This window comes from Acipenser ruthenus, chromosome 2 (genome assembly GCF_902713425.1).
Source record: "Acipenser ruthenus chromosome 2, fAciRut3.2 maternal haplotype, whole genome shotgun sequence".
NCBI classification, from domain to species: Eukaryota; Metazoa; Chordata; class Actinopteri; order Acipenseriformes; family Acipenseridae; genus Acipenser; species Acipenser ruthenus.
In genome coordinates, this window is record NC_081190.1 from 58,271,354 (window position 1) to 58,298,481 (window position 27,128).

Sequence of the window (27,128 nt, forward strand, 5' to 3'; positions counted from 1 at the left end):
GTAGAGGTAGAGCCAGTCTTCTAGTGCAGACGGAGCGGAGAGGTCGAGTGGGGGTGTAGGGAGAGATGAGGGTCTGGAGGTAGCTGGGTGCAGTCTGGTCAAGGCATCTGTAGGCTAGTACAAGAGTCTTGAACTGGATGCGAGCGGTGATCGGGAGCCAGTGGAGCGAGCGGAGTAGTGGAGTAGCGTGGGCGAAGCAAGGCAGAGAGAACACCAGGCGGGCAGCAGAGTTCTGGATGAGCTGGAGTGGACGGGTGGCGGACGCAGGGAGGCCAGCCAGGAGGGAGTTGCAGTAGTCTAGTCGGGAGACTACCAAGGCCTGGACCTAGAATATTGCTCTTAAAGTCTAGATATGTGTTATCCAAATATATATTGTAATCCTATCAATTCCTTGGAGAACTGCTGTCTGGCTGTCTATGTGAGCATATATGGTATGCTGTTTTTGAAATTTGAAACGACTTCATTGAAAACAGCATTGCCAGCTTCAAGCTAAACACAAAACATTACACGGACAAGCAGCTAGTTTCCCTGAATGTTTCTTTCCCGTTACACAATGGGAACTGAGTTATTTTCTTTTTTATGTTATTTTTTATAAATAATTATTTCGATTTTACAATTGTGTATGTAGGCCTACATATAACCAGTTGACAGCTGGTTACACAATATTTTCTTTTGAAATGTTTATTTTATTATAGTTTTTCATTTTTTGAAGTCACGCTATGCAGTAGGTTAATGCAAAAAAAGCCTTTTATGTTATTTTTGTAAATAACACCGTGTAACAAATTTTTTTTTTTTTTGTTTCCTGGGTAGTAAGTGTTATTTCCTAATTGCTTATGCCTCAAAAGTATAGAAAATGGCTATTATTCCCCACAAACTTTGCTTTTGTGACCAGGACAGTGATATTTTGAAATTTACCTATTTTCCAGAACATTCCAGATAGATTCAGTGCTGAGTAAACTTGGAGTAACTTCTAGAACTTTCCAGTAATATAAATAGTAGTATAAATGCAGGGGCCTTAAGCCCACCAGTTCAGTTTAGTTCCAGCTGCCTAAGTGGATACATATCTGCATTTTTCTGAGATGGCATCAAGAGGCTGCAAGCATCCGGCAGACGCATTTTGAGACTTCAAAATGGTGGCATACCTGATGGGTCTCCAAGGCGGTTTTACCAAGTTTCCCTGCTATCTTTGCCTTTGGGACAGCAGGGACACCAAGGCGCACTACCACAGGTGGGACTGGCCACAGCAGACCGAGTTCTCTGTGGGGAGGAACAACGTCAAGTGGGAGCCACTGGTGGACCCCCGGAAGGTGCTGTTGCCACCACTGCACATCAAATTGGGCCTTATGAAACAATTTGTCAGAGCTCTAGATAAGGAGTCGGCAGCCTCAAAGTACCTTCAAGACTTCTTCCCTAAGCTGTCTGGGGCAAAGGTCAAAGCAGGTGTCTTCGTCGGACCACAGATAAAGAAGATCCTGGAGTGCAATGAATTCCCCAAGAAGCTCACTAGTAAGGAGAAAGTGGCTTGGAACAGCTTTGTCGCAGTGGTTCGGGGCTTCCTGGGCAATCACAAGGCCGAAAACTATGTGGAGCTGGTTGAGACTCAGGTGAAGAACTACGGCACAATGGGCTGTAGGATGTCCCTCAAAGTCCATATCCTTGATGCTCATCTTGATAAATTCAAGGAGAACATGGGAGCGTACTCGGAGGAGCAAGGCGAGCGCTTCCACTAGGATATACTGGACTTTGAACGCCGCTACCAAGGACAGTATAACGAGAACATGATGGGAGACTACATTTGGGGGCTGATTCGTGAAAGTGATTTACAGTATAATCGTAAATCTCGAAAAACTACTCACTTCTAAATCTTTTGTAGTCATTTTTGTATTACTTTAGTATAAATACATGTTAATTTGGATTCATATGTTGTTTTTTTCTGACTTTATGTGAACGAAAAGACACAAATTCGCCCGTTTTCTCATTGGAAATAGGTAAATTTCAAAATATCACTGTCCTGGTCACAAAAGCAAAGTTTGTGGGAAATAATAGCCATTTTCTATACTTTTGAGGCATAAGCAATTAGGAAATAACACTTACTACCCAGAAACAAAAATTGTGTTACATAATTACTTAGTTTTTACAATTTTGTATGTACATATAGCAGTTTACACCTGTTTACACAATATCTTCTTTTGAAATGTTTATTTTATTATAGCTTTTCATTTTTTTACGTCATGAATTATATGGGCTAATTTCAAAAATAATGCCTTTTATGTATATTTTTTTCATTTAAATACAGTGTTTCTGCTATGCAAATGTTAGATATGATGTTCATAAATAAAACTTGTGTTGTATCTGATAGTTTGTGTTTCATTTTCATATCGAAGCTGTTTAAAATGTACCTGTCAAAATGACTACTGACGGTGGTTTTGGTAGTAGCATAAACCCAGCGATTCTAGCATTAAAGAAACATTACATTTTTGGGGAATTGTTCCATTCATTATACTGGTAATAGGTAATATGCTAAATGGATAAATACAATATTGGTGGAATCAAAAAAGATGAACACATTATTGAAATTAAATTAAAGGCATTTCCTATCACATAAAAATGTTTTACACCTGAAAATAAATATACACCACTGTGCTGAGGAATACAGTAATAAAGTCAATGTGTAGGTAAAACAGTTTTTTTGTATTCAGCCGATGAAGGACTTGTAGTCCGAAACGTCCTGATAATTGATTTGTAATCAATTATTCCACCTTTTTAAGTACCTGAAATATCCTTTTCTCTTCTTTTTTTCTTTATATATATATTATATATAATTTTTTTTTGCACATATTTAATTAATATATGGCATTTTTAAAATCTATTTTAAATATATACTTGCAATATATTAATACTATATGAAAGATATGTGTTTTTTTTCCATATGGGTATTGTTATTATTATTATTATTATTATTATTATTATTATTATTATTATTATTACTATTAGTTAAATCTGCCTTAATCGAACCCACTCTTACACATAATTATTTACTGTCTTCTCTATTTTTTGCTCTTATTTGAATTTGTTCTTTTGCTACTGATTTTATTGTACTTTACATCTGCTCTTATCTGTAATGTGATATTCTGAAATGTGATACTTTACAGTGATATTTTGTAATGTGATACTTTGTACTGTGATATTTTGTAACAATTGTAATTCGCCCTGGATAGGGGCGTCTGCTAATAAATAATAATAATAATAATAATAATAATAATAATAATAATAATAATAGTTGTTGTAGCCATAGTCGTAGTAGAAGTGTAGTAGTATACTGTACTAACTTTTGAATATTCTAACTGATATATTTTTTTAATATCAGACTATATTTCAAATGAGAAGTTCAGAAGAACGAGAACATATACGAACATATACACATAATAAGACAGATTGTGTAGAAATGCAAAGCTGGATGAAACCACAGCATGGAATTTGAGCTTGGAAAACTGTTTAGGCTACTTCAGAACAAGACTAGAATTCTTTGCTCCCCCAGAGCCTCACATTTTGCAGGATATTAGCTGTTAACGCAAACCTACATGATAATAATAAAAAAGTACAAATATTTTACTTTATTACTTCACTGTAATAATAAGGTAATAAGAAAATGAAAATAATTGTCTTTACTGTAGTAGGCTGATGTTTTTTTTTTTTTTGTAGGCTTGCATGTTTTTATATGCTATAATATAGGAAATATAGGCATTATAACAATCTAACATACTGCACAGTATAGTATTAATGTAATACATATTCATTTTGTTTAATCAAACCTTAGTTTACTTGCACAGCATTATTAATATTTATTAATAATTATTATTAAAAAACAACGTAATTTATAGATTATTTTTACGTTAAAACCACATAAGTGTCAAAATCTTGGTCATGATAATATACATTATATTTTCTAGCAAAAGTAAGACTAAATCTGATGTTGCTTTGATGTTACATTTAGGTTTTATGTAATTGTCTCCATTTCCTTCTGCCCTCAGTATATATATATGTATATCTTTTTTATTTTATTTTTTTTCCGATCAAAGAGTTAGCTTCAGTTACTATTTGAAACGACACCATGGTGAGCCATAGTGTTTGAGTTCTAAAGAAAAACGCACCACCTGGCGGTTCTTCTGGGGATTTTTCACAAATGTCACTGACACATGAAGACCGCAGTATCATGCAACGCACCTACCACAGTAATGGGACTGCTTTGCATGGAACCCGCTGTACATGTTGAAGTTCAGACTAACTATCTGATTGCAATTCAAATTCCAACTCTGAAACAATTCTACCTTTTCATGTGCTGTCAAAGTATCCTTGAAACATGACTCTTCTTCAAATGTTTAGGGTTGTTGTTATCCAGAATACATAATTTGGGCCACGGTCTTGATCTTGTGAGGGCTGGTTTGTAAGAAAAGTAACAACGCTGATACTGAGATCAGTTTCATCTAAAATCCGGTATAAACAAGAAAGAAACACTGCTTTTAACCAGTGTATGCAAAAGTCTCCTACAGTAGAACTTTCTTCAATTATTGAGATCTCTTTAATCATATTCAAAACCATTTTTTTCTTCTGTAGTTCCTTTTTTCTTGTTTGTGTTTTTGATTTGTATTGGAATTGTGCTCCCATTCAAAGAAAATAGCATTTTTCTATTCAATCAGTCTGGTGTTGACCAGCTGAGCCACATCAAATCTCCTTGCCAGCTCTTTTGGTCCCTGAAGGAGCTCCTGCCAAGGTAAGCCCCTGCTTCTTTTTTTAAGCTAATTTGGTGTAGAAATATGTTTGAAATTGTTTGCATTTCTGCCACCATGCCCTTGCTTGCTATAAATTAGGCATACTATCAGAAACAGAAATTCGTAGCTCACATGTACAAACCTGATAAAAAAAGGCTGACATACACAGTACAATAACACTATACACACACACTTAGCAGGATCGACACTTACTGTAAATGATAAACACTTTAGTGGAGCAGACCATATCTCACATCTATGTCCATTTAATATGCATCAATCTCATTGATTTTGGCACTCACTGGTGTGGATTAACTGGGTTTATAGAAGCAAATCCTCATGATTGGATACAGATATATCAACCTAACATCTTTAATAAGCATCACTGATGAAAAAAGATAGCTTGGATTTTTCTAATCTATCAAAATTATAAAATGCCTTCTTACTAAGTTAAATTAGCAATTCCCACCACTGTTGGACCAGTGCAGCAATCGTTGCATATAGTTTATAATAGATGATGTAGACCAAGCAGAATCAAGTGCAGAGTATAGTACAAAGATATGTGTCTGGATACTTTGATATTTTACAATATGTTTTGTAACCAAGGATAAGTAATTTGGCATTACAATGTCAAATAAAACTTTTACTTCAGGGGTGCAAATTTGGTGCTATGACATTAGATTGTAGCACCAGGGTAGCTCATATGACCCACCCAAACTCATCCACATACACAGGACAGAAGTTTTGTGTCATGTGGGAAGTTGTGAGGGGGGCTTGAAGTGTGGGGTTTCATAATTTAGCACCAGTAGGCTCTCTGGTGCTAAACTTTCAAAGCAGTTTGCATCCCTGAGTAGTTTCATGTCAAACATTAATAATAAAAAATGTGTGAGTGAGCTACTATTGTAGACAGCTGTTTTGGGGCTGCTGCTAGTATGGCTTTGTTATTTAAAATGGTAAACTTTTAAAGTGTCTTTTATAGTTTTCACTGTATTAAGGTGGGCTGGAGAGAATACTTGAATACATTTCATAAATGTATTTGGAGTTTTAAATATTTGTAGTTTTAAAATAAAAGTTAAAAGGCGAGAACGGAGTGTTTTCTCCTCTTTTCTCTCACAGTTTGACAGGGTTTTTTGTTTTTTTTCTTAGACAGTCAGACGCTGTTATCTGGGGGGGTGGGGGGTGGGGGTGAGAGACTGTTTTGAGGGGGGGCATATAAAGTAGCAAAGGGACAATATTAGGAGCTAATTGAATTGCTGAGAACGATGAAAGCCAAGCAATCAGATTCCTTTAAAGTTACAGATAGAGGAGGGTTGGGCAGGGGAAGTGCAGCCATGACGACAGGCCACGAGCAAAAACTGTTGGTCTGGTGGTGTCATGGCAGTTCAGAATTGTGATGTTACTACACAAAACATAGATTACAATAGAAATAGTACAACGATAATAATTGACGCTTGTATTTTCAGGGCATGACAAAGTTAAACAAAAATAACGAAATAAACACAGGATATATAGAATACTAATTGGTGTCTTATGCAAATTGATGTGGGTTTTGTGAGACAAGAGTGCTTGACTATTACAATATATATATATATATATACTGTATATATATATATTTATATATATATATATACCCTTGTATTTGAATGATCTCTTCATGAAACCAGTTGCAAATTATAACAATCCTATTTATATCTGAGGACAATGAAACATACAGGATTGCCATTTTTGCACAGAATTGATTCTTACCTGTCACCCTTAATTTCCCTGCACCAATGCTGATCTCGTCTTTATCGGCAGAAAAGAGCACCTTCCCACTATCACTAGAGAGCACTTCAAACCGCTGACACTGTGCTTCAACAGTCTGAGATCCTGCAGTCAAAAAAAATGGCAAGACGTTACATTTTATATCAGTTAGGCAGGGGAGTAAAGCATAATGGTGATTACCCTTATTTTAAACATTTGTAGTCTCAAAAGTAAAAACAAAAAATGTCATAGTTTCCATATTAGTTTTTGATCCGACACAGCTGCTGAGATTCTCAACATTCTTCTTCCATTTTGTATGTTTTAAGTTATAAATATAGTGAAATGAGAAGTGTAAAACATTTTTTTTAAAAACATTAACATGGGACGAAAATATTTTCACAGTACATATTCAGAGAACACAAATATGCTCAATTTAACTTTGTTCCCCAACTTCCAGTGCCATATTTTTGACAGGAGACGATAGTGATGGTTGATACAACAAAAACAAAATGCTTTTATTTATTTGTGTTTATAGGTTTTCTTACATTTATGTAACTGTTTGTTTCAAACACATTAATAATGTAGAAAGGTTAACATGAATTTTATTAAATACATCCACGAAATGTCAGCTGTGACGCAACTTGAAGCAATCGGATAGGATTGCTAATATGTCACAAGGATGAGGTTAAATGCTAGAATTGGCTTTATTTTTTGTTTCTCTCTGCACTGTGTACCAGCTGGGTCTGCTCTGATATTATATAAAAGTGCCAATTTTATTGAAATACTCTAAATAAATATTTTCTGTTCTGAAAAGAAAGTGTGCAGATACTGTGTGCTCTGATACTTATCATCACAGTGAATTTACAAATGACATTTCAGTGTGAAGCCTAGCAACCTAATAAAACCTGACTATGGAAAAACACTGTAGAATTATCGTAGCACTGTAACGCAAGACCCCAGCAACAGCTTCCTTAAAGGTGTTGTAAACAAGGCTTTCACCTACATTGAACATACTAAGGTTCTTTGTATATCTTCATTTAATATATATATATATATAAAAAATGGGTTCCCACTGATACCTAACAAGTTTCTATGCACTATTTCAGTGTACTTCAAATTGTCTATGCCAGAGATACACAAGCAATTTTTGTTGTGAATTCTAGGTGACAACAAAATATTGACAACTGAATTACTGCTGCTAAATGTGCCAATTATTTGGCTCCTGTTTGCTGTTTCAGCAACTGCTATAGTAAGTGGAATAATTTTGAAAAGGCATAGAAGAACTGGGACGTGGACCAGAGAGTGTCTGTGCCGCACAGACAGACATGGAGCATCTCATGCTTTGATGCAGGAACTGTGTTTGATAAATCTTGCAGGATTCAATAATTGTTTATACATGTCCCTGCCGACATTTTAAGATTTGTTGACTCGGGTGAATCAGATCATTGCAAGACAAAATTCAAATATGAAGGGGTTGATTTCTGGCAATAACTCTCTCTCTCTCTCTCTCTCTCTCTCTCTCTCTCTCTCTCTCTCTATATATATATATATATATATATATATATATATATATATATATAAAGGGAAGTTGTCTCTTTTTTTTTTTTTTTTTTTTTTTTCCAAAAATGTTGTCGTTGCCAATTAGTTTTTTTTATTATTATTATTATTTTCTCCCCAATTTGAAATGCCCAATTATTTTTTAGGCTCAGCTCACCGCTACCACCCCTGTGCTGACTCGGGAGGGGCGAAGATGAACACACGCTGTCCTCCGAAGCGTGTGCCGTCAGCCGCCTGCTTTTTTACACACTGCGAACTCACCGTGCAGCCGCTTCAGAGCTACAGCGTCGGAGGACAACGCAGCTCTGGGCAGCTTACAGGCAAGCCCGCAGGCGCCCGGCCAGACTACAGGGGTTGCTGCTGCGCAGTGAGCCGAGGACACCCTGGTGTCCTGGGGTTGGAGCAGCATGGTCCAGGTCTTGTGGACCCCCAACTGGCAGCACATCTCGGCCAGCAGCTTGGACTCAAAATTGCACTCTTGGTTCCTGAGGGACCCCAAACCGACAGAAGAACCCTTCCAGCAGAGCTTTGGCCATGGTCTCAGCCTCCTGGTCCGGTAGTGCATAAGCCTCTGGCCATTTTGTGAAGTAGTCTATTTTGTGAAGTAGACAAAATGGTTTCCCTTCTCCGAGTGGGGAAGGGGCCCAGGATATCGACCCTGACTCTCCCAATTGTGCGTGCGATCGGTTAAGGGTCCTAGTCCTTGACAAGGGTCAGTAGTCCTCGGCGCCCCCAGTAGAACTCCTGTTGAATCCGGCGCAGGGGCTTCGTTATCCCAAATTGCCCTGTGCTGGGGGTTCCGTGGTGAGTCAGCAGGACTGCGAGCTGGGGACCACCACCTGCCACCTCAGATCTTGGCCAGCTGGCTCCTACCAGTGGCGTTACAGCACTCCATCCTGGATGTCCAAGCCAGCCCATTGTGACCACAGGCCGTTGGTTGCTGCCAATTGCTATGCAATCTCCTTCCAGGGGCGGCGCCGCTGTCTCTCCAGCAACTGCAGCATTGGTTGAAGGTCAGAGGCCATTTCCCTACAGACAACAACCATTCTACTCGTCGACCCCTGCTCAGCTGCGGCTCTTGCTCCCAGACATCCCTCTTCAGGCAGTGGTTGCAGGGGCGGTGGGACAGGGTGTCTACGTTGGCGTGGCAAGCTCCAGCCCTGTGCTGGATGGTAAAGTGGAAGGACTGCAGCTGCTCGATCCAGCTGGCCACCTGTCCCTCCGTCTCTCGGCTCTAGGAATGTCAGCAACGACTGCAGGGCAGCATGGTCAGTCCAGACAGTGAATGGGAGACCGCAAAGGTAGTGGTGGAAGTGGCGGATGGACACTACTACTGCCAGCAAATCCCTCCGGGTGACATAGTAGCCATCTTCCCTCCATCAGGCCCTGGCTGGGAGAGGACCGCACCAATCCCCTTGTTACCTGCATCGATGTCCAAGATGAACGGGAGGCTGACATCAGATGGGGAGATCACCCTGCTTGTGGAGAAGGTGATCTTGAGTCGGGGTACCTGCCAATATCCGCTCTTGAGGTCGAGGGAGGAGAACCAGGAGGAGTCAGCCACCATATTCCAGTGACTCACTTGGTGGTGCTCGCTCGGATCTGAACTTGGGCTATGCTTGTCTTTAGCAGCGGCTGTTCGGAGGAGTCCCCCACAAGAGCTGGACTCAGTTGTAATCGTCTGGCAAGGTGGTCCCAGCTCCCGCCAGGATGCCCCGGGGAGCGAGCAGGATCTCCTGGTTGGGCCATGTCAAGAGCGGATCCCCAATATAAAAGGTAAATAACCCATGAGGGGTGTGCAAACCTCAAAAAGTTCTACTTTGCAAACTTCAAACTTTGAACCAAGAAACGTTCACCAAATTTCTCATAAATGCAAACTAATTCGACCCTACTACCATTAATTCAATGTAACGTTTTGTACTGTGAATAGTTCAGAAACCCTGGATTTCTCATAAAAGCAATTATTATAAAAGTTGTTAGTAACCCTATCAACTATGATATACTGTAGCCCAAATTGGATCGAAATGTAACCCAGCATTTTCTGGATGGAGCTGCAAAACTGCCATATTGCTGTATTATACGTTTTTTCTTTTTAAGATAAAAACACAAAAATGCAGTGTCATACAAATAGATATTTGACATTGTAATAACCCCCTTGTTATATGTATTAGAAAAATGTATTCAGAAGATTCAAATATTAATAGACATAAAATATGTTGACAGTTTTCTGTAAGTGATTATATTGAACACTAGGTAGCGTGGCCATATGACATAGGGCTGTCTCCTTCAAGCCTCAAACAACTGACTATGTAACCTCATCTTCTTCCACTTCCTACTTAGTAATGTAACATGTATTCAGGGGCTAAACTAAAAAGGGGGGGGCTCAGATTACCTGCCAAGTTGCAGAGGTCCAGAAAATACACCACACACGCACATATATCGCGGGGGGTGGGGTGGTCCTATATAAAACCGCAATATAGCGAGGGTCGCAATACTATACAATCAAACTCGTTTTATCGTGGGCCTGAGATATTATAAACAGGACAGCAATACATCCAGAAACACATAGAAATAGGAGGCTAATAATACAGTACATAATAGTGTAAATTTAATATAAGCTTTTCAATTATGCAGTCTTGCTAGATGAGAACGGGCAATCACTGTTTACAGTAGGGTAAAAGTAACAGATTGCATACACTACAAGTAACAGTAACATTACCTATTGTCAGTGCTTAATTTGTGCCGGGGCTTGCCAGGGCCTCTGGGCTGCACTCCTCTGGGTGTGCAGTCATATTCATGGTACCTCTAGTTAAAAATCTCATGAAATGCTTTCTTTTTAAATTCTCAACAAGTCTGCAAGTTCTTGCATGCACGCTTGCATGCAGGCTACTTTTGTAGCCTACTTTAAATTACTTTAGGATTTCAGCTTGAGTGCCTTTAAGTAAGATGACATCGGCTGCAACGATTGTTGTTTTTTTATACACAAATAAACTTGATTTGAAAAACATCAATGAACGATACAAGCAACTTCTTACACTACTTGGTTTGATTACATCAGTCGTACACAACAATGAAAATAACTTACTTCATAAAGAATAAAAACATACTAAGATAACAACTACCTAGCCTAAGTTTAATTAATCGTTTTTGTAATCTACCAGCGGCTTCTGTTGCATACACATTGTGGGTCAAACCAATGTTCATGTTGGGGTGCATATTTTTTTTTTTAATCAATGTCATCCTTCTGGGGTCCTCTGGATGTCTTTTAATTTGTTTGTTTTTTAAACCCTTTAAATGCAAAACCATAAAATAACACGTATACAGGCTTTTTTTACATTTATTTATTATTTGTCCTGCTGCACATACTACTGCTTTGTATATGATGTAGAATATGTGAATGTAAACATCTAACACGAGTACGTACAATACTCTTTCAAATAAACGTGTTTTGATTTTGAATGTGCGGTTCTTAAGGACGGTATTATTGTCATTGCTTGCACCCCGGCACCTCTTTCTTTACAAATTAAGCACTGCCTGTTATAATAAATACAAATAAATAAAACCTGTGACTTAATTGTTAGTCAGTCAGCCAGTGTACAACGGGGTACTTTCAGTTACTTTTTTCTGCTTGTTTTTCATCCTCTCACAATTGATTCGCATTTGCCAACTTTTAAATCACAAACAACATTGTTTAGCCCCACTTTTGACTCGATCAATAGCTTTTAACTTTTCTTCTAAGACACTTTTTTCCCCCTTTTTTATTGTAGTAATGATGTACTCAGTAGTGTTGAGCTTGAAAGAAAATTCAACCGCAAAATCAAATGTTTAACTTTCTAATAAGGCTAATTATATTAGTGTTATTTTATTTTTTTGTCATATTTAATTTCAACTAGAAGCGAGCTATGTATTTTTCTAAATTGGAAAACATTAGTATCACCTACATACATAGTTTTAATTGGTTGCATTTTGTCAGCTAGCCTTTGTACATGTGGTTTTCATTGGTTGCATTTGGTCAGCTGTGTAAATGGTTTCATTGAGTGGAAGGGAAGTGATGTTTACTGCAGTCAGTGCTTCCATACAATACATGTATACCACTGTATCATTATTTTGTAGTCGGTAATAATACAAAACGTAAACACAATTGTAATCGCGTCTATGGCTAAGGGGGGGCTCGAGCCCCCTGAGCCCCCCCCCCAGGTTGCACCCCTGCATGTATTGCTTTAATGTTGTTATCCAATAAATGTATGCTATTCACTATCTTGTAGCCCAGTCTCTGTTTGCATTGTGGTTCTTGTAATTCTAAATCACTGAAAGAAAAAAACAGGTAAAATATATCTGAATGCATTACAATATGGGTGAATAACCTGAATTGTCTCAATCTATGCTCCTGGAGCTACATCCTGATCAAATGATCCTGTTATCCCGATTAATAAATAATAAGCATTTCTAATATGAACTACTATTTTGTTCACCATATAACAGTCCCAGGCTTCATCAAAATGCACAAATTATGCTTAATGCAAGCATTCTATGGAAAATGAACACTTGATCTTCATTGACTAATAATACTAGAACAACAAATAATATGTAATGTCGCTTTGATCTATGTATGCAACTTTAATAAGTGTTTAACTATGCTTATTGATTTAGAAAACTCTCAGGGGTAGATGTACTAAAGTGTTGTGCCTGTCACAATAGTCGCAAACCAGCTGCAAACGAGTTGGAAGTCTAGGGTGAAATATATTAAACATTATAATAACATTATAATACTTGTTCAGGCATATAACTTTTTTAGAAATAATTTGTGTGTGATAGATTTCAAAGCAGATGCACTTCACACCCTCATCAATGCTAAAATCTTTATCTAGCACATATACATCAGAAAACCTGCGTCGCAAATTTTCAATCACGTCATATACAGTATCTCCCCCAATTTCAGGCACGGGTCTATAGTATAGTGCTGGGGGGTCGGGGGGGAGCGCCGCTCCCCCCACTTCTCTTGGGCAGAGAGAGCACCGCTTCCGTATTTCACGTGTAGAATATTGAACTGTTTTGCTCCTATTAATATATGAAGATATAAATGGGTATAACCCATAAAATTAAGCAAAGAATAAATAGCCATAAGAAACCCTTGTGAGATAAATAATGAAAAAAGTTTGAATATAGCATGCCTGGTCTGGAACAACAGGCGTGAATAATGTTGAGGTGTCAGCGTTTTACAATCAGATGTAATAATTGGAACAGTTTTTTTTTATTTTTAGGCCAATGTATAAGAAATAATGTAGATAAAATAAGCTAAACATTTAAAAGATAAAACTCAATCGCAACAAACAAATAAAGGGTACCTGTGGCCTAACGTGGGAGTGTTACGTATAGGATTAATAATAATAATGACGGCGTTTTAATTATATGTGTATTAGTATATGAAACTGGTTGTGAAAATATGTACAGTATCTGTTTATTTATTTATCTGTAATATAAATAGCTGTAAGTCTAGTTGCTTTACAATAATACCTCATTACCTGATTGTCTGCATTTATAATCAATTGGTACACATGTTAGCCTTTTTAAATACCGTAACTACTAGTGATAAACTGTGGTCCTGAGTGTATGGGCAAACAGTGACTACAGGCATCGTGGTAGGGTTGAGATAGTGGGGGTGGGGGTAGATAATAGCGACCCCTTACCTCTAAATATAGCACTACACCATTGTTATATGAATTATTATCTGTGAAGTGTAGGTACAATAAATAAATAGGTTGTTTTGACCAGTACCAAACCAGACAAGGATTCCTTACAGCCTGTGACACCAACAAATAAATAAAGAAATCTCCTCGTTTTATTCTCTGTAGATACACAGGCATCCATTTTACACTCTCAGCTGTGTGTATACAAATGACCCCGTCTCTCAAGCACATTTCTTAGGGACTGCTGCCATCTGCCAGTAAAAAACAAAACTGCATACACTTTTACAATACATTTTTCTTATTTTTTAATTGAAGCATTGTAGCAGGGCAGCAGGAGAGAGCCCTGCACACTATTTAAGGGGGCAGGGCAAAGCCCTGCTTGTATATATGTTTTGTATTATTATTATTAGTAGTCATAGTAGTATTTATGATGTATAAATATGATGGCGTAGCCGTATGTTTTGTTTTGAATGTATTTTGTATTGTATTTTTAAAAAAATACGTTTTGGTATTGTTTGGCAGCATGGATGGGGAAGCCCCATCCACACAAAAAAAACCTTATGTAGATGGTGACCATCTCTTGAATTAATTCATTGATTAATTGTTGCTAATCGGGAGATGGTCACCTGTATAAAAGCCTGCAGTTTTCTGCGCTTTGGATGTTCGGAGGAGGAACGTGTGTGAGAGGGAGAGGAGAAAACAAAACGAAACTGAAAGTAAAAAGGATCAGTGAAGGTAACTGCCCAGACGGTTTTTGTGTTCGTGATTTTGTTTTGTTTAAAACTTTTATTTTGCGCTCTGTGAGCAGCGTTTTCTGTTTGTTAAAATATTTTAATTTTGTTGTGTCAAAATAAACATAGCGCTGCAGTACACGTTTGCACTCAAATACCTGCCTGCCTGTGTGTCTCTGCAGTTCCTGCATCTGGTCTGACATCACCACATAGCCATCCCTGTCATAAGCACGTTAATAAGATGTGTTAAACTTTGCAGATGCACATATAAGTGCCTGCAGGAGTGGCAAATTTGGACTTGCATGCGCGCCACGTGGAAATCGCGGGATAAGTAGCTGGGTGGTTAATGAATGCATTTCTCATTAAAAAGCTTAATTGTTGCAGGTCACATACATCACTTCCTGTCTCATCGAATAGATAAGGGGAACTTGTTAATCAAAATGCATGTTAACAAGATCAAGAAAAATGAATGAAAGTGTAATTTGCTGTTATGGAAACTACTAGCGTACATTTGGGGGGATATTTGCCACAGCTTGCTATATACAAATCTTTGAATGTGCATTTTGCAATTTCCTTGTGGTTAAAAAGAAAAAAATACTTTTTTTTTTTTTTTTTTTTTGGAAGGGGCATCACGGGAAGCCATCTATGTAGGCTTGGTTGGAATTGATCTTTTTATGTTGACATCTACTTTTGTTTGTATTTTAGTATGTACAATTGTAGGCTATAAATAAATAAGTTTGAAGTGCCATTTGTGTTTGTAGTTAGTTATTATACATGTATACCATGTATGCAACACTTCATTATATATTTATTAGGCTTTTAAAATTACGATAGAACTCCCTAATTCAATACACAATGTGTTTATAGTTAATTGTTCTGTGAATTATTATTATTATTATTATTATTATTTATTTCTTAGCAGACGCCCTTATCCAGGGCGACTTACAATCGAAAGCAAATACATTTCAAGTATCACAGTACAAGTATGTCTGCTAAGAAATAAATAAATAATAAGTAATAATACAATTAAGAGCAAGATAAATACAATGACTTTGGTTCAAGCAAGTACAAGTGTGACAAAATACAATTCAATGATACAGCAGATAAGTGTCAGTGATAGTTACATCAGGATATAATTAAATACAAAATACTACAGATTAAATAACACTTGTGACAGATTACAGTACTCTAAAGTACAGGATTAAATGCAGTAAAATAGGGAGCAGATAAGAGCAAGTAAAGTGCATTTAAGGAAGAGTGATAAGTGTCCAGAGGGAAAAAAAAGAGGAGTTCTACAGGTGCTGTCTGAAGAGGTGAGTCTTGAGGAGGTGCCGGAAGGTGGTCAGGGACTGGGCAGTCCTGACATCTGTAGGAAGGTCATTCCACCACTGCGGGGCGAGGGTGGAGAAGGAGCGGGCTCTGGAGGCAGGGGAGCATAGTAGAGGAGGTACAGCCAGTCTTCTAGTGCAGGAGGAGCAGAGAGGTCGAGTGGGGGTGTAAGGAGAGATGAGGGTCTGGAGGTAGCTGGGTGCAGTCTGGTCAAGGCATCTGTAGGCGAGTACAAGAGTCTTGAACTGGATGCGAGTGGTGATCGGGAGCCAGTGGAGTGAGCAGAGCAGTGGAGTTCCATGGGAGAAGCGAGGAAGAGAGAACACCAGGCGAGCAGCGGAGTTCTGGATGAGCTGGAGCGGACGGGTGGCGGACACAGGGACACCAGCCAGGAGGGAGTTGCAGTAGTCTAGGCGGGAGAGTACCAGGGCCTGGACTAGGAGCTGGGTGGCGTAGTTGGTGAGGAAGGGTCGGATTCTTCGTATGTTGCTCAGGAAGAATCGGCAAGTGCGTGCCAGAGTGGAGATGTGCTGGGAATAAGAGAGGCAGGGGTCCAGGGTGACTCTGAGGTTCTTAGCTGAGGAGGAGGGAGAGAGTGTGGTATATTCCAGAGGAATGGAGATAGAGAGATCAGAGGAGGGGGAGGAGGAGGAGGAGGGAAAGAAAAGGAGGTCAGATTTAGAGAGGTTGAGTTTGAGGTGATGTGAGTGCATCCAGGAGGAGATAGCAGACAGACAGGTAGAGATACAGGAGGGGATGGTGGAGTCAGAGGTGGGGAAGGAGAGGAAAATCTGAGCATCATCAGCATAGAAATGGTATGAGAAACCATAGGATGTGATGAGGGGTCCCAGGGAGCGGGTGTAGAGAGAGAACAGGAGAGGACCCAAGACTGACCCTTGAATTCCTCTAATCATGCATTCCTCTAATCATGCATTTTCTCTGGTACTCTTTGTTCGCCTCTGTGATAAATAAACTCAACATTAGAAGTAGCCACCAAACACTTAGTATTATAAGAACATGTTATATGCATACAAACGTGTGAAGGTGAAAGTGTACATTGTACATAAAGTGTGGGGGGAGTCTCACAACATTACAAATACGTTTAGGCAAAATCCATGTTAATGATCTGTTGCCTGACAGTCCTGGCCCTGATGGGTTCTCCATGAGGAATCATCTGTGGAGGCTCCAATGATTCAAGATGAGGCGCTTCTTCCTCCTGGATACAACATGCTAAGATTCATGGTTTTCGGTGTCGCATTGAACCACACCACCTGATTTGTTGAGGCACCAAAACCTCATTTTTAGTAAACCAAAGGTCCGCCTGATCACATTCCGAGTGGATCTGTGTGTCCTTGTACTCCTGTTCATTGCAAATCCACAATCACCTAAGGAAACGTTATTGTAATATCTAGTATGTTGTTTTCTAACCAAGATTTCATTATTTACTCTTAGGTTTTTAGTTGTATAATTCAAATAAAATCTACAGTAGAGGTCAGCTGTGATATAATGTACGAGTGAAGATAGGCTACAGTTTCATTGATCATTTCTTGGTAGCAACATTACAATGGGTGCAAATAATGGTATATCATTTTAGCAATACAACAAATGTTCTGTAATGTTACAAATGGTTAAAACAAGTGAATAAATCTCATTCATAACTGGAAGTATAGAAAATGCTAAAATATTTTCATAACTACAAATATTGAATTATCTAGGTAGTCTTACAATGCTGACCTACTAATATGCCATCTGGTGTATTGGGTCTCTGAAATGATTAAACACAGCGGATTGTGTCAAAATGTAAGTCATGACAGAAGCCAGGGAAATTTGCACATACGTTCCAGATGTTATAGGATGCATGGTGCTGCGGTGATTTGAGTGCAATCAATGGCTCCCATTACTCTGGGAAATCCAGTGATGTCATACAACTCCCTTTTAATATTTTGTAGCTGCTTCTGATTAAGTGGGATACTGATATAATCGTTAACCCTCTTTATCAAGTCACCCGTGACCCTTTGAAATGACCCAGACACATAGAAGGACAATGCTGCCAAGCTAACAACTTCATATGCGTGGGTACGGCACAGCCCCTTTTCATAGGCAATTCAAGGTCCTCCCACAGAGTCTGACAGAGGTTGACAATAGCTGCCCTATCCATATGCAGTTTTTAGATGGTCATCTGATAAATCCTTGCCCCTATATCATACCAATGGTTTAACTAGTTTACAACTGTCTTTTTATTACCTCATTGAAGTTAATGTATTATATTAGCACAAGTTCACGTTTCTTTTTTATGGCCTTATGAAACATAAAATGACAGGTTCTTTCTGAAATTAATGAGATGTCAGATAGGTGAAAAAAAGAGCCAACAATGAAATCTCAGTGCTCTTTCATGGACTGGTTATAGTACCAGTTGCTACAGCTAATTTAACTGTCCTTAGCAACTAGGAGAATGTCGTGACAGACAAGCATAGTCTCTACTTATTACCAGTACATGTGATCTGAAAATTAGAGGTCATACTTCATTTGCATTTCACAGTAAAAGAAAAACAAAATCAAGCACTTACCTTCCCAAATTATAATTAACAATTGTCAATAATAATTTGCATTCTCTGGGTTCTCTGGGTTATCAGAACAAATGTGTTGAATGACTGTTTCATTGAAGTCATACCTATTGGGCAAACTAGGTAGCATTGTGTCTTTAGATAGTATGCCCTTGTGGCAAAGTAGGTAAGAGAGTGCAGGTGAATGCAATGCAGCAGTGCAGAATAAAACAGACAGACAATAATATCCAGGTACAAGGGTGTTTATTGAATGAACAAATGTCCAGAGCCTTATGGCAAACACCTGTAAATAATAAAGTTGTAAAGTGATACAGAGGCGTGTATCACTTTATTTGTAATCCCTGGGTTTGACCCGCAACCAAAAGTCCCGTTCTAGTACACCCACACGAAACACAAAACACAAACACAGTTTACAGTGAATTAGTGCTAGTGGTGCAAAGGAATGAATGAATAATAAAATAAAAAACAAAGACACTACTTGTTCATTGTTTTATCTTTTTGAATTTTCGACTGTATACAAAACATGATGTATTCAAAGGACTTGACTCAGTAACCTGAACTACAAAGTATAAGCTTACAAAATACTACCATACTTTAAAAAAAAAAAATAATAATAATTATCTGGAAACAAATGTTATCCAATTTTGTATTTAAAACTTGCTGTGTGATCCTTGACTTGGTCTGTTTCAGAGTCAAGTTAATCTCTGATTCATGATAAGAAATTACACCTTTATTATCATAGATAATAGGGTGATTGTTTGGTTTGGTGATTGTAAGAGAAGAGTTTTGCATTAGCTATTGGGTCAGTATTGGGATACAATTTTTTGGTTTATCCAACAGTGCCCAAAGCCAATGTTAATCACATAAAATTATTCTGTTAAGTTTCAAGGGCCCCATTTGCTGTCATTTAAAAATATGCGTTTTATGTGTGAATGTTGGTGAGTACCGGCCTCTGGAAGAGCCCTGTATGTTTCCTCTTGAACTCAGCATTGTACAGCATTAAGAAGAAACAGTCCCATATGATTTTGCCTCCATAACCTACACCCTGTGAAATCTCCAGCTAAGGCTGTAAAAGTTGCATAGAGGGAACGTGAACCTGCATTCCCCTTACTGTATGACTCCCTGTGTTCATCACATTTTTATGTCTTTACCAGGCTAGCCACTCTGAGCCTGTTAACTGCCGTAAATGTATCCCTGCCAGATACTTCCTTATAAAAGTCTACCACAGTATTTTTGCAGTTTTTCCCAACCTGCCGCATATATATATATATATATATATATATATATATATATATATATATATATATATATATTATATAGGAAATCCTGGCCTGTGATTGGTTAAAACCTCATCATAGGCGTAAAAATAGATTGAACTATTGCCTTTAGTTACTGTTACACAAAGCTTCAACAAAGCCACATTAATTGCTACTGTGTCAGCTCCATTTATAATGAAAAAAAAAATAGGCACCTTTGTGGAAATATATCACCCAGCCATTAGGTAGGAGAATTAGATTTCAACAAACACCAATTAAAAAAATGAACTCACCGACTGTAAGTTGTCCTGTGAGCTGCCCAAGGTCATTTCTTGCATTCACAGTCACATTTCTGTCAGACTGCAAGATCAGTGGGCTGTCCTAAGAAAGAAGCACCAAGAAAGAGAAAAGTGGGGTGGGGGAGAAGGAGAACATCATAAGCCAGTTTGTTAAAATCAACCATTCTAGCCATTCAAACATGTTTCAGTTTGAATGTATCAGATAGCAGTAAAATGGAGTAGACCATGTTCTCCTTTACATAATGTGCAAGCCTGTGATGTGAGGTGGACAAATGCTGCAAATGTTGAAATGAAAATGAGATTCCAACATATTTAAATATGGTATCTTTTTTATATTTTAGCGTGTCCACTTCTACCAGGTGTGACACTCGGGGACTAACTATAGTATCTTTAATCTTGTTGCAGATTGTTTAAGAGTATCAAGAGATGTATGAAACAAAACCATTTGTCATGTTTCACGCACTGCTCTGAACTGAATGACTGATCGAATCTGACAGAAACAGTTTAATTGAAGGCGGTGTGCTAAATACATTTCAAAATAAATTGATTTACTGAACAAAAATACAATAGTTCGAACACCATATGTTGATTGTTATCCAAAAACGTGATACTTCTATATAGGGGGGGGCTCAAACTTTTGTCCACTAACTGTAGGTCCCCTATAGCCCCACACAAATCTATATTTAAAAAATCAAACATACCTGTACATTGTTGTGTAGTCAAATCAAGGTTGCCTTAATTTTGTTTTTACTGACATACACAGTTACAGTGACCTTTTTTTTACTGACATCATTAAAAAAAAAATCAGAAACAATAAAATACATTATAAAAAAGGCTAGTTTTGTCTACTTGCATTTCTTTAGGTATTTACTTCTTATGGTCACACACGTACACATTTGCAGACTATCATTTGCTTCGTTGGTCTGAAGCTGATGCTGTTTTTAGCAGCAGTCTTGGTCGGAATTCCATTCAGAATGTATGTCGACAACTGATTTCTTACGTCTGTTTTTACAAGGTTCATCAAATTGTTCTAATTCAGCAGTACTGTGTGGCAAAGCCAACATATTAATGACTTTGGGCCCTAGGCAGCCGCCTAGTTTGCCTGTGCATTAATCCGGCCTTGCTAGTGACATCTCCATGTCCCAAGGTGCTGACATTTGTTGATGTGTTATTCATTTACTCATGTCATCTGATTCAAATGGGGGAGACAGGTTAGTTTAGATTTTTTCAAAGCAAACCAAAAATATGACCTTCCTGAAGATTTGCACAGACGAAGTCGAGAACTCGAAACAACCCTAAGAACCAGTCTGGAGTAAATTGGAGATGGCAGGGTGCAACCTGCTGGGTGATTTGTTACGGAACAACCCTACTGTACGATAAATAGGGGATTTTTTCAGGCAATAAAAGTGCCAGTTTCAGCTGCAGTATGCCTCAACGTATCACAAAAAAACATCCATGACTTAAATTATACTATATTGAGTTTCTACCAACTACCAGCATGTACATTGAGAACTGAAGTCTGCATATACTGTACATGGTTGAACATTCAGAAACAAGGGAACTTTTACAATGTGGGATGTTGTAACTGCTTTATTTACAAAAAAACCTCAAAGAGCAAGGAGTTTCAAATGTAATTTAAATTGCTTTATATGCATTGTAGTGGTATATTACACCACCACCAAGAAAATAAAGGGACTGGGACTGTGGCAGTGTCTTTCTTTCTCCATACTAACAAACACAACATGCATCTTATGTGGTTCTTTTGCTCTAATTCTGCCTTTTATTAGCTTTGAGCTTGTCAGGAGAATCCTATGTGCTGGAACTGAACCCACTCCCTTTGAAATCCTATCACAACGGCTATGTTTACAACGAAAATACAGGTACTGTAGCACACTATGATAGTAGAACTAATATTCCTGAAATAAACACTTGCCCCTTTTCATTTTTGTGACCCTATATTTATAACAAACTTCAAGGTGTCGAGCCAATGGGTGCCATTTTATGGCAAGTAAAAATTAAATTTAGCAAGAGAAGACTGACACACTCAATCTTCCATCTTTTTGAGGTGCACACCGTGTTAGCACATACAGTTTAATTTGAAGAACGATCGCACCCTCAGGAATGTTTTCCTTTAATTTGTATTCAATTTATATAAGCCAATGTTCCAGACTATATCAGTCTCTTCATCAGGAATAACATTTGAAGCTACTTCCTCTTTGGTTTCCAATACAATACATGTTACCTGGCTTTTTGTACATTTAACATGTGTTGACTATATGACAATATAAAGAAAACAATGAGTTGAAACAGACCCAGTGTGAGGGCAGCCTTAGTTAGCTGGAAAGTTTGTTATTTGTGTCACAGCAAAGTGTATTCCACCTTGAAGGATATTGTATTTAGACACATTGGGCAGGAGTTTCAAAAGGTCGTAAATGAGAACAGTGTTAATCAAGAAATCGGTATGTAGCATTGCTTTTGGCATTTTCAAGCGGTCGTTATGCCTATTTCGTTATTACATAATCTTGCTAACGTGATTTCTGAAATTATGTTGATTTACGAAATAATGTTAATATCTTAACAAGCAGTGCTTATTGCGACTATTTCTTTTCTTTGCGTGGGAATTTAAAATCAAATCTGTGTTAATTGTCATCATTTATCAGGAATTAATTTGCACTTGGAAAAGGAGTGTTTTAATTAATGAAAGACTATAACTCACCTTGAAACAGAAATTTTAGACCGCAGCTGTGACACAGACTATAATTCAATATAGAATGTATTTATTGAAATATTTTAGATTTATATATATATATATATTTTTATTAGCGGTTATGAATGAGATTTCTTTACTTGTTTTAACAACACACTGCCCAGCAGTGGTGTAGTCGAGGCAGAACCTTGACTTAAGAGTTAAAGCGATCTCTTTTCTGTGTGGAAATCAAAGTAGTCTTTCTGTACCATGCCATTGAATAGGCATTAGGAACCAGATTCCCTACATGCCACTACTGATAGTACACTAATCGGAGTCTCCGTCTCCAATAACCGGCACATATTTTAACCCTTCAAATAATCAAAAAGACGCAAAAAACTGGTTTTCTGTCGTTTTTTCTCCGGAAAAAGCCGAGAAAACCATTCAATGGCTGAGTGGGAGCGAAACAAAAGAAACCCAAAAAGGGCGTATCTCATGAATAGTCATACTTGCCCCTGGCATCAGATAGGGGCGGTCAAGCTGGATGATACTGCATCAGCGCTCAGAGAATATCATGGACATTTGCAGAGCTTTTTTGAGATGTTATAGTAATAAAATAACGACTTAGATCGCATTATTGAGGCATTTGGCGATAAAACGAGTGATCAGGAGATGATTGATCGGTATGTACGACTATTATTATTATTATTATTTATTTCTTAGCATATGTGAAAGCTATAGCGAACGAAAGGGTGGGGCGGGGCTGGAGATGCCTAGTGAGTGCTTTGTTGATATGCAGGGCCTTTTAAAACCGTTTGACTGTGGAAAAAAAATACTTTTAAACAGCGCGTCTAAAATTAACTGCGCGTGTGAAAATAAATTGGACCTGACGCGCCTGACGGGCACTTAATAATTTAACTGCAAAGGGTTAAATGTTTGCAGAGTCAAGTCACACACATCTCCTGATTCCTGCACAATTGTACGATTCAGTCAGTTGTCCTTGTGATGCAATGAAGAGAACATTAGGAACTTCTATTACAAACTACAGTACCAAAGTTTAATAGGGCTACGTGGTAGGGTGTGGGAAGACACAAGTCAGACACAAAGTTCAAATATGAAACGCAGGCACAGGCGCCCAGATTTATTAGGGTGAGCTTAGTTGGCAGGTGTTTTGTTATAGTTCGGGGCACTCTACCAACAATGGTATTGTGCCCCATCTTCATATAACACACACAGGTGTGTAATCCAAAGGAACAATAAGTGAAAAGGCGAAAGGAAAAAGGAAAATAAAATACTTTAAGGAAAAACTACAAAATAAAGTGGGCAGGTTTTTACTGCGGCTCGTTGCTCCCTCTAGTGGTGGGAACCCCGAGGAACAGGCACTGTTCTGCACCCTCTCATACACTGTGGGACGGCTCAGTCCCGCTAAACTCACTAACTAAAAACAGTCTCACAGTAAATAAACCCGTGTGGCTTGCTTGCACCCCGGGTCTGTAAGCCTTGCGCTGAATTGCCACTCCGTCTCTCCGAGTTGCTGCTGCAGAGCCTCTGACTTTTCAGGATTCGGCCATGAAGTCACGCTCCACTATGTTTCCTGTATGAGCCAGAGAGGATACAAAACAGTGCCTTTTTATTCCATGATGAGGTGATGGAAGAGAGGAGGTTGCAGAGGGAGTGGCGAGGCTGCTGGCATGATCTGGTGGAATCTGCGGATCTGCAAACGGGAGAGAGCATCAGCAGTTATTAGAGGAACCGGGCACATGCCTGGCTTGAATTAAGAAATTATTTGACACAGATAGCCAAATGAGCCTTCGCAGTAATTTCATAATCAATGGTACTGAAGATCAGCCTTTATTGATTATTTGGACTGTGGCTGTATTGTCACTATAAAACGGAATTGATTTTCTAGACCATGATTTGCCCCAGATGAAGGCAGCAGCAACTATTGGGTATAATTCCAATAATGCAGTGGATTTCTGTTCCGGTGGTAGAACTGCTATTTCAGGGGGCCATTGGCCGAAAAACCATTGATTGACTAGGATTGCCCCATAGCTTAGATGAGAAGCGTCCGTAAATACAGTGAGCTTTGCAGCCGCTATGCAATCCTTGTAGAACATAGATAGCCCATTCCAATGCTGCAGTAGAGTTGTCCACATTTTTATGTCCTTCCTTGCTTCCATAGACTTAGATATGTTTGCGTTGAGGCTGCTGGTGGTGGATGCCACAGCCAGCAGATGTGAAATGAATGTTCTGTCCTGGGGGATGATTCTTAAGGCGTAACTGAAATGACCTAGAAGAGACCAGAGTTTTCTTTTTGTTATGAACTGCGACTTTTGAAAGTTGCTTATGAGGAGGAGTATTCTTTCCAATTTGATTTGTGGGAGACAGGCCTCGAACTTCACTGAATCCAGAGTTATTCCTAAGAATTCAATAGTAGTGACTGACCCGATAGTTTTTTCTTCTGATAGAGGAACTACTGTTTTGAAGAGAGAGCAGAGGGCTCATATTCCTTGCTCCGGAGGGTGAGAGGGAGGGGAGATGAGGAGGAAGTCATCCAACAAGTGAAGCAAAAACTGTAATCTTGTATCTTTTTTGTTTGTGTGTCTCTTATTTTTTTCCTTTTTCTGCTACAACCACCTCATTTAGTACTTTTGTTAAGCATATTGTCTTATGCCTTACCTGAACAATTACTGTTATGTATTGCTGCTGACCTCTTTTAATTTGTATAGGCCTTTTTAACTGCATTTTATTATTGATAAATGTGTTTATATATATATATATATATATATATATATATATATATATATATATATATATATATATATATAAACACATTTAAATTAAGACAAAACCAGAAACTTTTATTGTGTATACATCCGCAGTATAATATAGTCCCAAATTTAATTTAATTTAATTAATTGTTCGCTTATTAAAAATAAATTGCATGTGTTTGTTTATTGTGAATTTCTGCATCGAAAGTGCCATCTCACTAGAAACTAGAGGACTGACCACAAGCTGTGATGATGGGCGGAGTTTCAAATGACACTAGGAAGTAAAAGGAGCAGCTGCGATGGAGACTGAAGCCGGATCTTGAAGTGAGTTTGTGAACTCGTTATATGCAAGGCACACATATTCAAGTCTGTTTTCATCCTTTTGGATCTCAAAAGATGTTTTTGTTAGTTGTCGGACACCCTCGCGTCCAAGTCGGGTGTCAGGGGACAGTACCTCAGTTTCCTGCAGACACTTCAAATTCAGGCCGGTAATTCAGGGGTGGTGTCTGGCCTTGTGTTTACCTGTTTTTCAAAGAGTTTTCTTGACTGACACAGGAATACATTTTTGCTGATTTTAAACTTGCTGTCAGCAGAGATGTTAAAATCTCTACTTTTAAAATATGTATTTAGTCCAGCTTACCATTATAAAACTGGAGACTGAATACTGGTCCCCAGTTGAACTTCTTGCACTGGAATAAAATTCCTTTAATGTTGTTGAGAATTGTTGGACTTATTTCCATAAAATGAATGTCCATATTGTTTTCTTTAAGTACATTTTTTCAATCTTTGTTTTCTTCTATTTCATTTAGCTGTTCCTCATCTACTGTTATGTGTCTTCTCTTGCTGGTGCACTTATTTTATTTATTCATTTTTTTCAGATGGACTGCTGTCTTCACTCAGGAAGCTGGTGTTGTACCAGTTATGTGGAGTTTCATCCCCAAATATATTAAAGGAAATAGGTGAAATGCCACTCATTTTTGGCTGTGGTTTTGTAACTAATAACAAATAAAATGGCAGTTTGTCATGGAATTTAGAATGTAGTGGTGCGTCGTGATTTATTCAGTGTGAAGCGGCTCATTAGTATGCAAGCCATGCTATATGCTATATATACATGCACGGTCATGTGATGCTGTTTAACCAATCAGAGGTTGTTATTTTTCCAAGTCGTGTTATATATATATATATATATATATATATATATGTTTCATAGTTTTTAGACATTTTAGAATCTTTTGGCCCTATTTTATGACAGTGTCCCAGTAAAATTATATTAGGGAAGGCCATTTTGTGGTATTAGTGTACAGGGGATGGGTGAGAAATTGGTCTAAACTGGTCCTGTTTGTAAGTTCCAATTAAATTGTGCCTATACCTAGCAGACGGTAAATAAGGCCTTAGTTTGTATATTTTTAGTGAGCTCCCCCTAGAAGACTTGACTGTTTGTTTTACCGTGTGGCTTCTGAAAAATAAACTGTTGAAAGAGAAATTGGTGGTTGTGTTCCTGTCTGGGTTGGGTAGAGGGTTGAAAGTGGTGTGGCTCCCCTACAGAATATTTTACGAACCTGTGAACAATTATAAACCTTACATAACAGAGTTTTATCTTAATTTTTTTGTTATTTTGCATGGTGAAATTCCATTCTGGCATAGTCGGCTACTTCAGTTATTCTGTATTTATTCTTAGTAAGAGGTTAGTGGGGCTGGTTATTCTGCTACCCCCCTCCCTCGCCTTGTGACAATAT

General features: G+C 38.2%; 1 protein-coding gene across 1 annotated transcript in view; it reads right to left on the reverse strand.

Moving 5' to 3' along the window:
• Positions 1-27,128, reverse strand: part of LOC117408747 (zeta-sarcoglycan-like) — a 296,683-nt gene that overhangs the window by 57,184 nt on the left and 212,371 nt on the right. Inside the window, exons 4-5 of the mRNA XM_058997772.1 lie at positions 19,930-20,017; positions 6,516-6,638 (exon numbers count right to left, since the gene is read on the reverse strand). Of these exons, the coding sequence (XP_058853755.1) occupies positions 6,516-6,638; positions 19,930-20,017 (211 nt within the window). The remainder of the gene's footprint in view (positions 1-6,515; positions 6,639-19,929; positions 20,018-27,128) is intronic.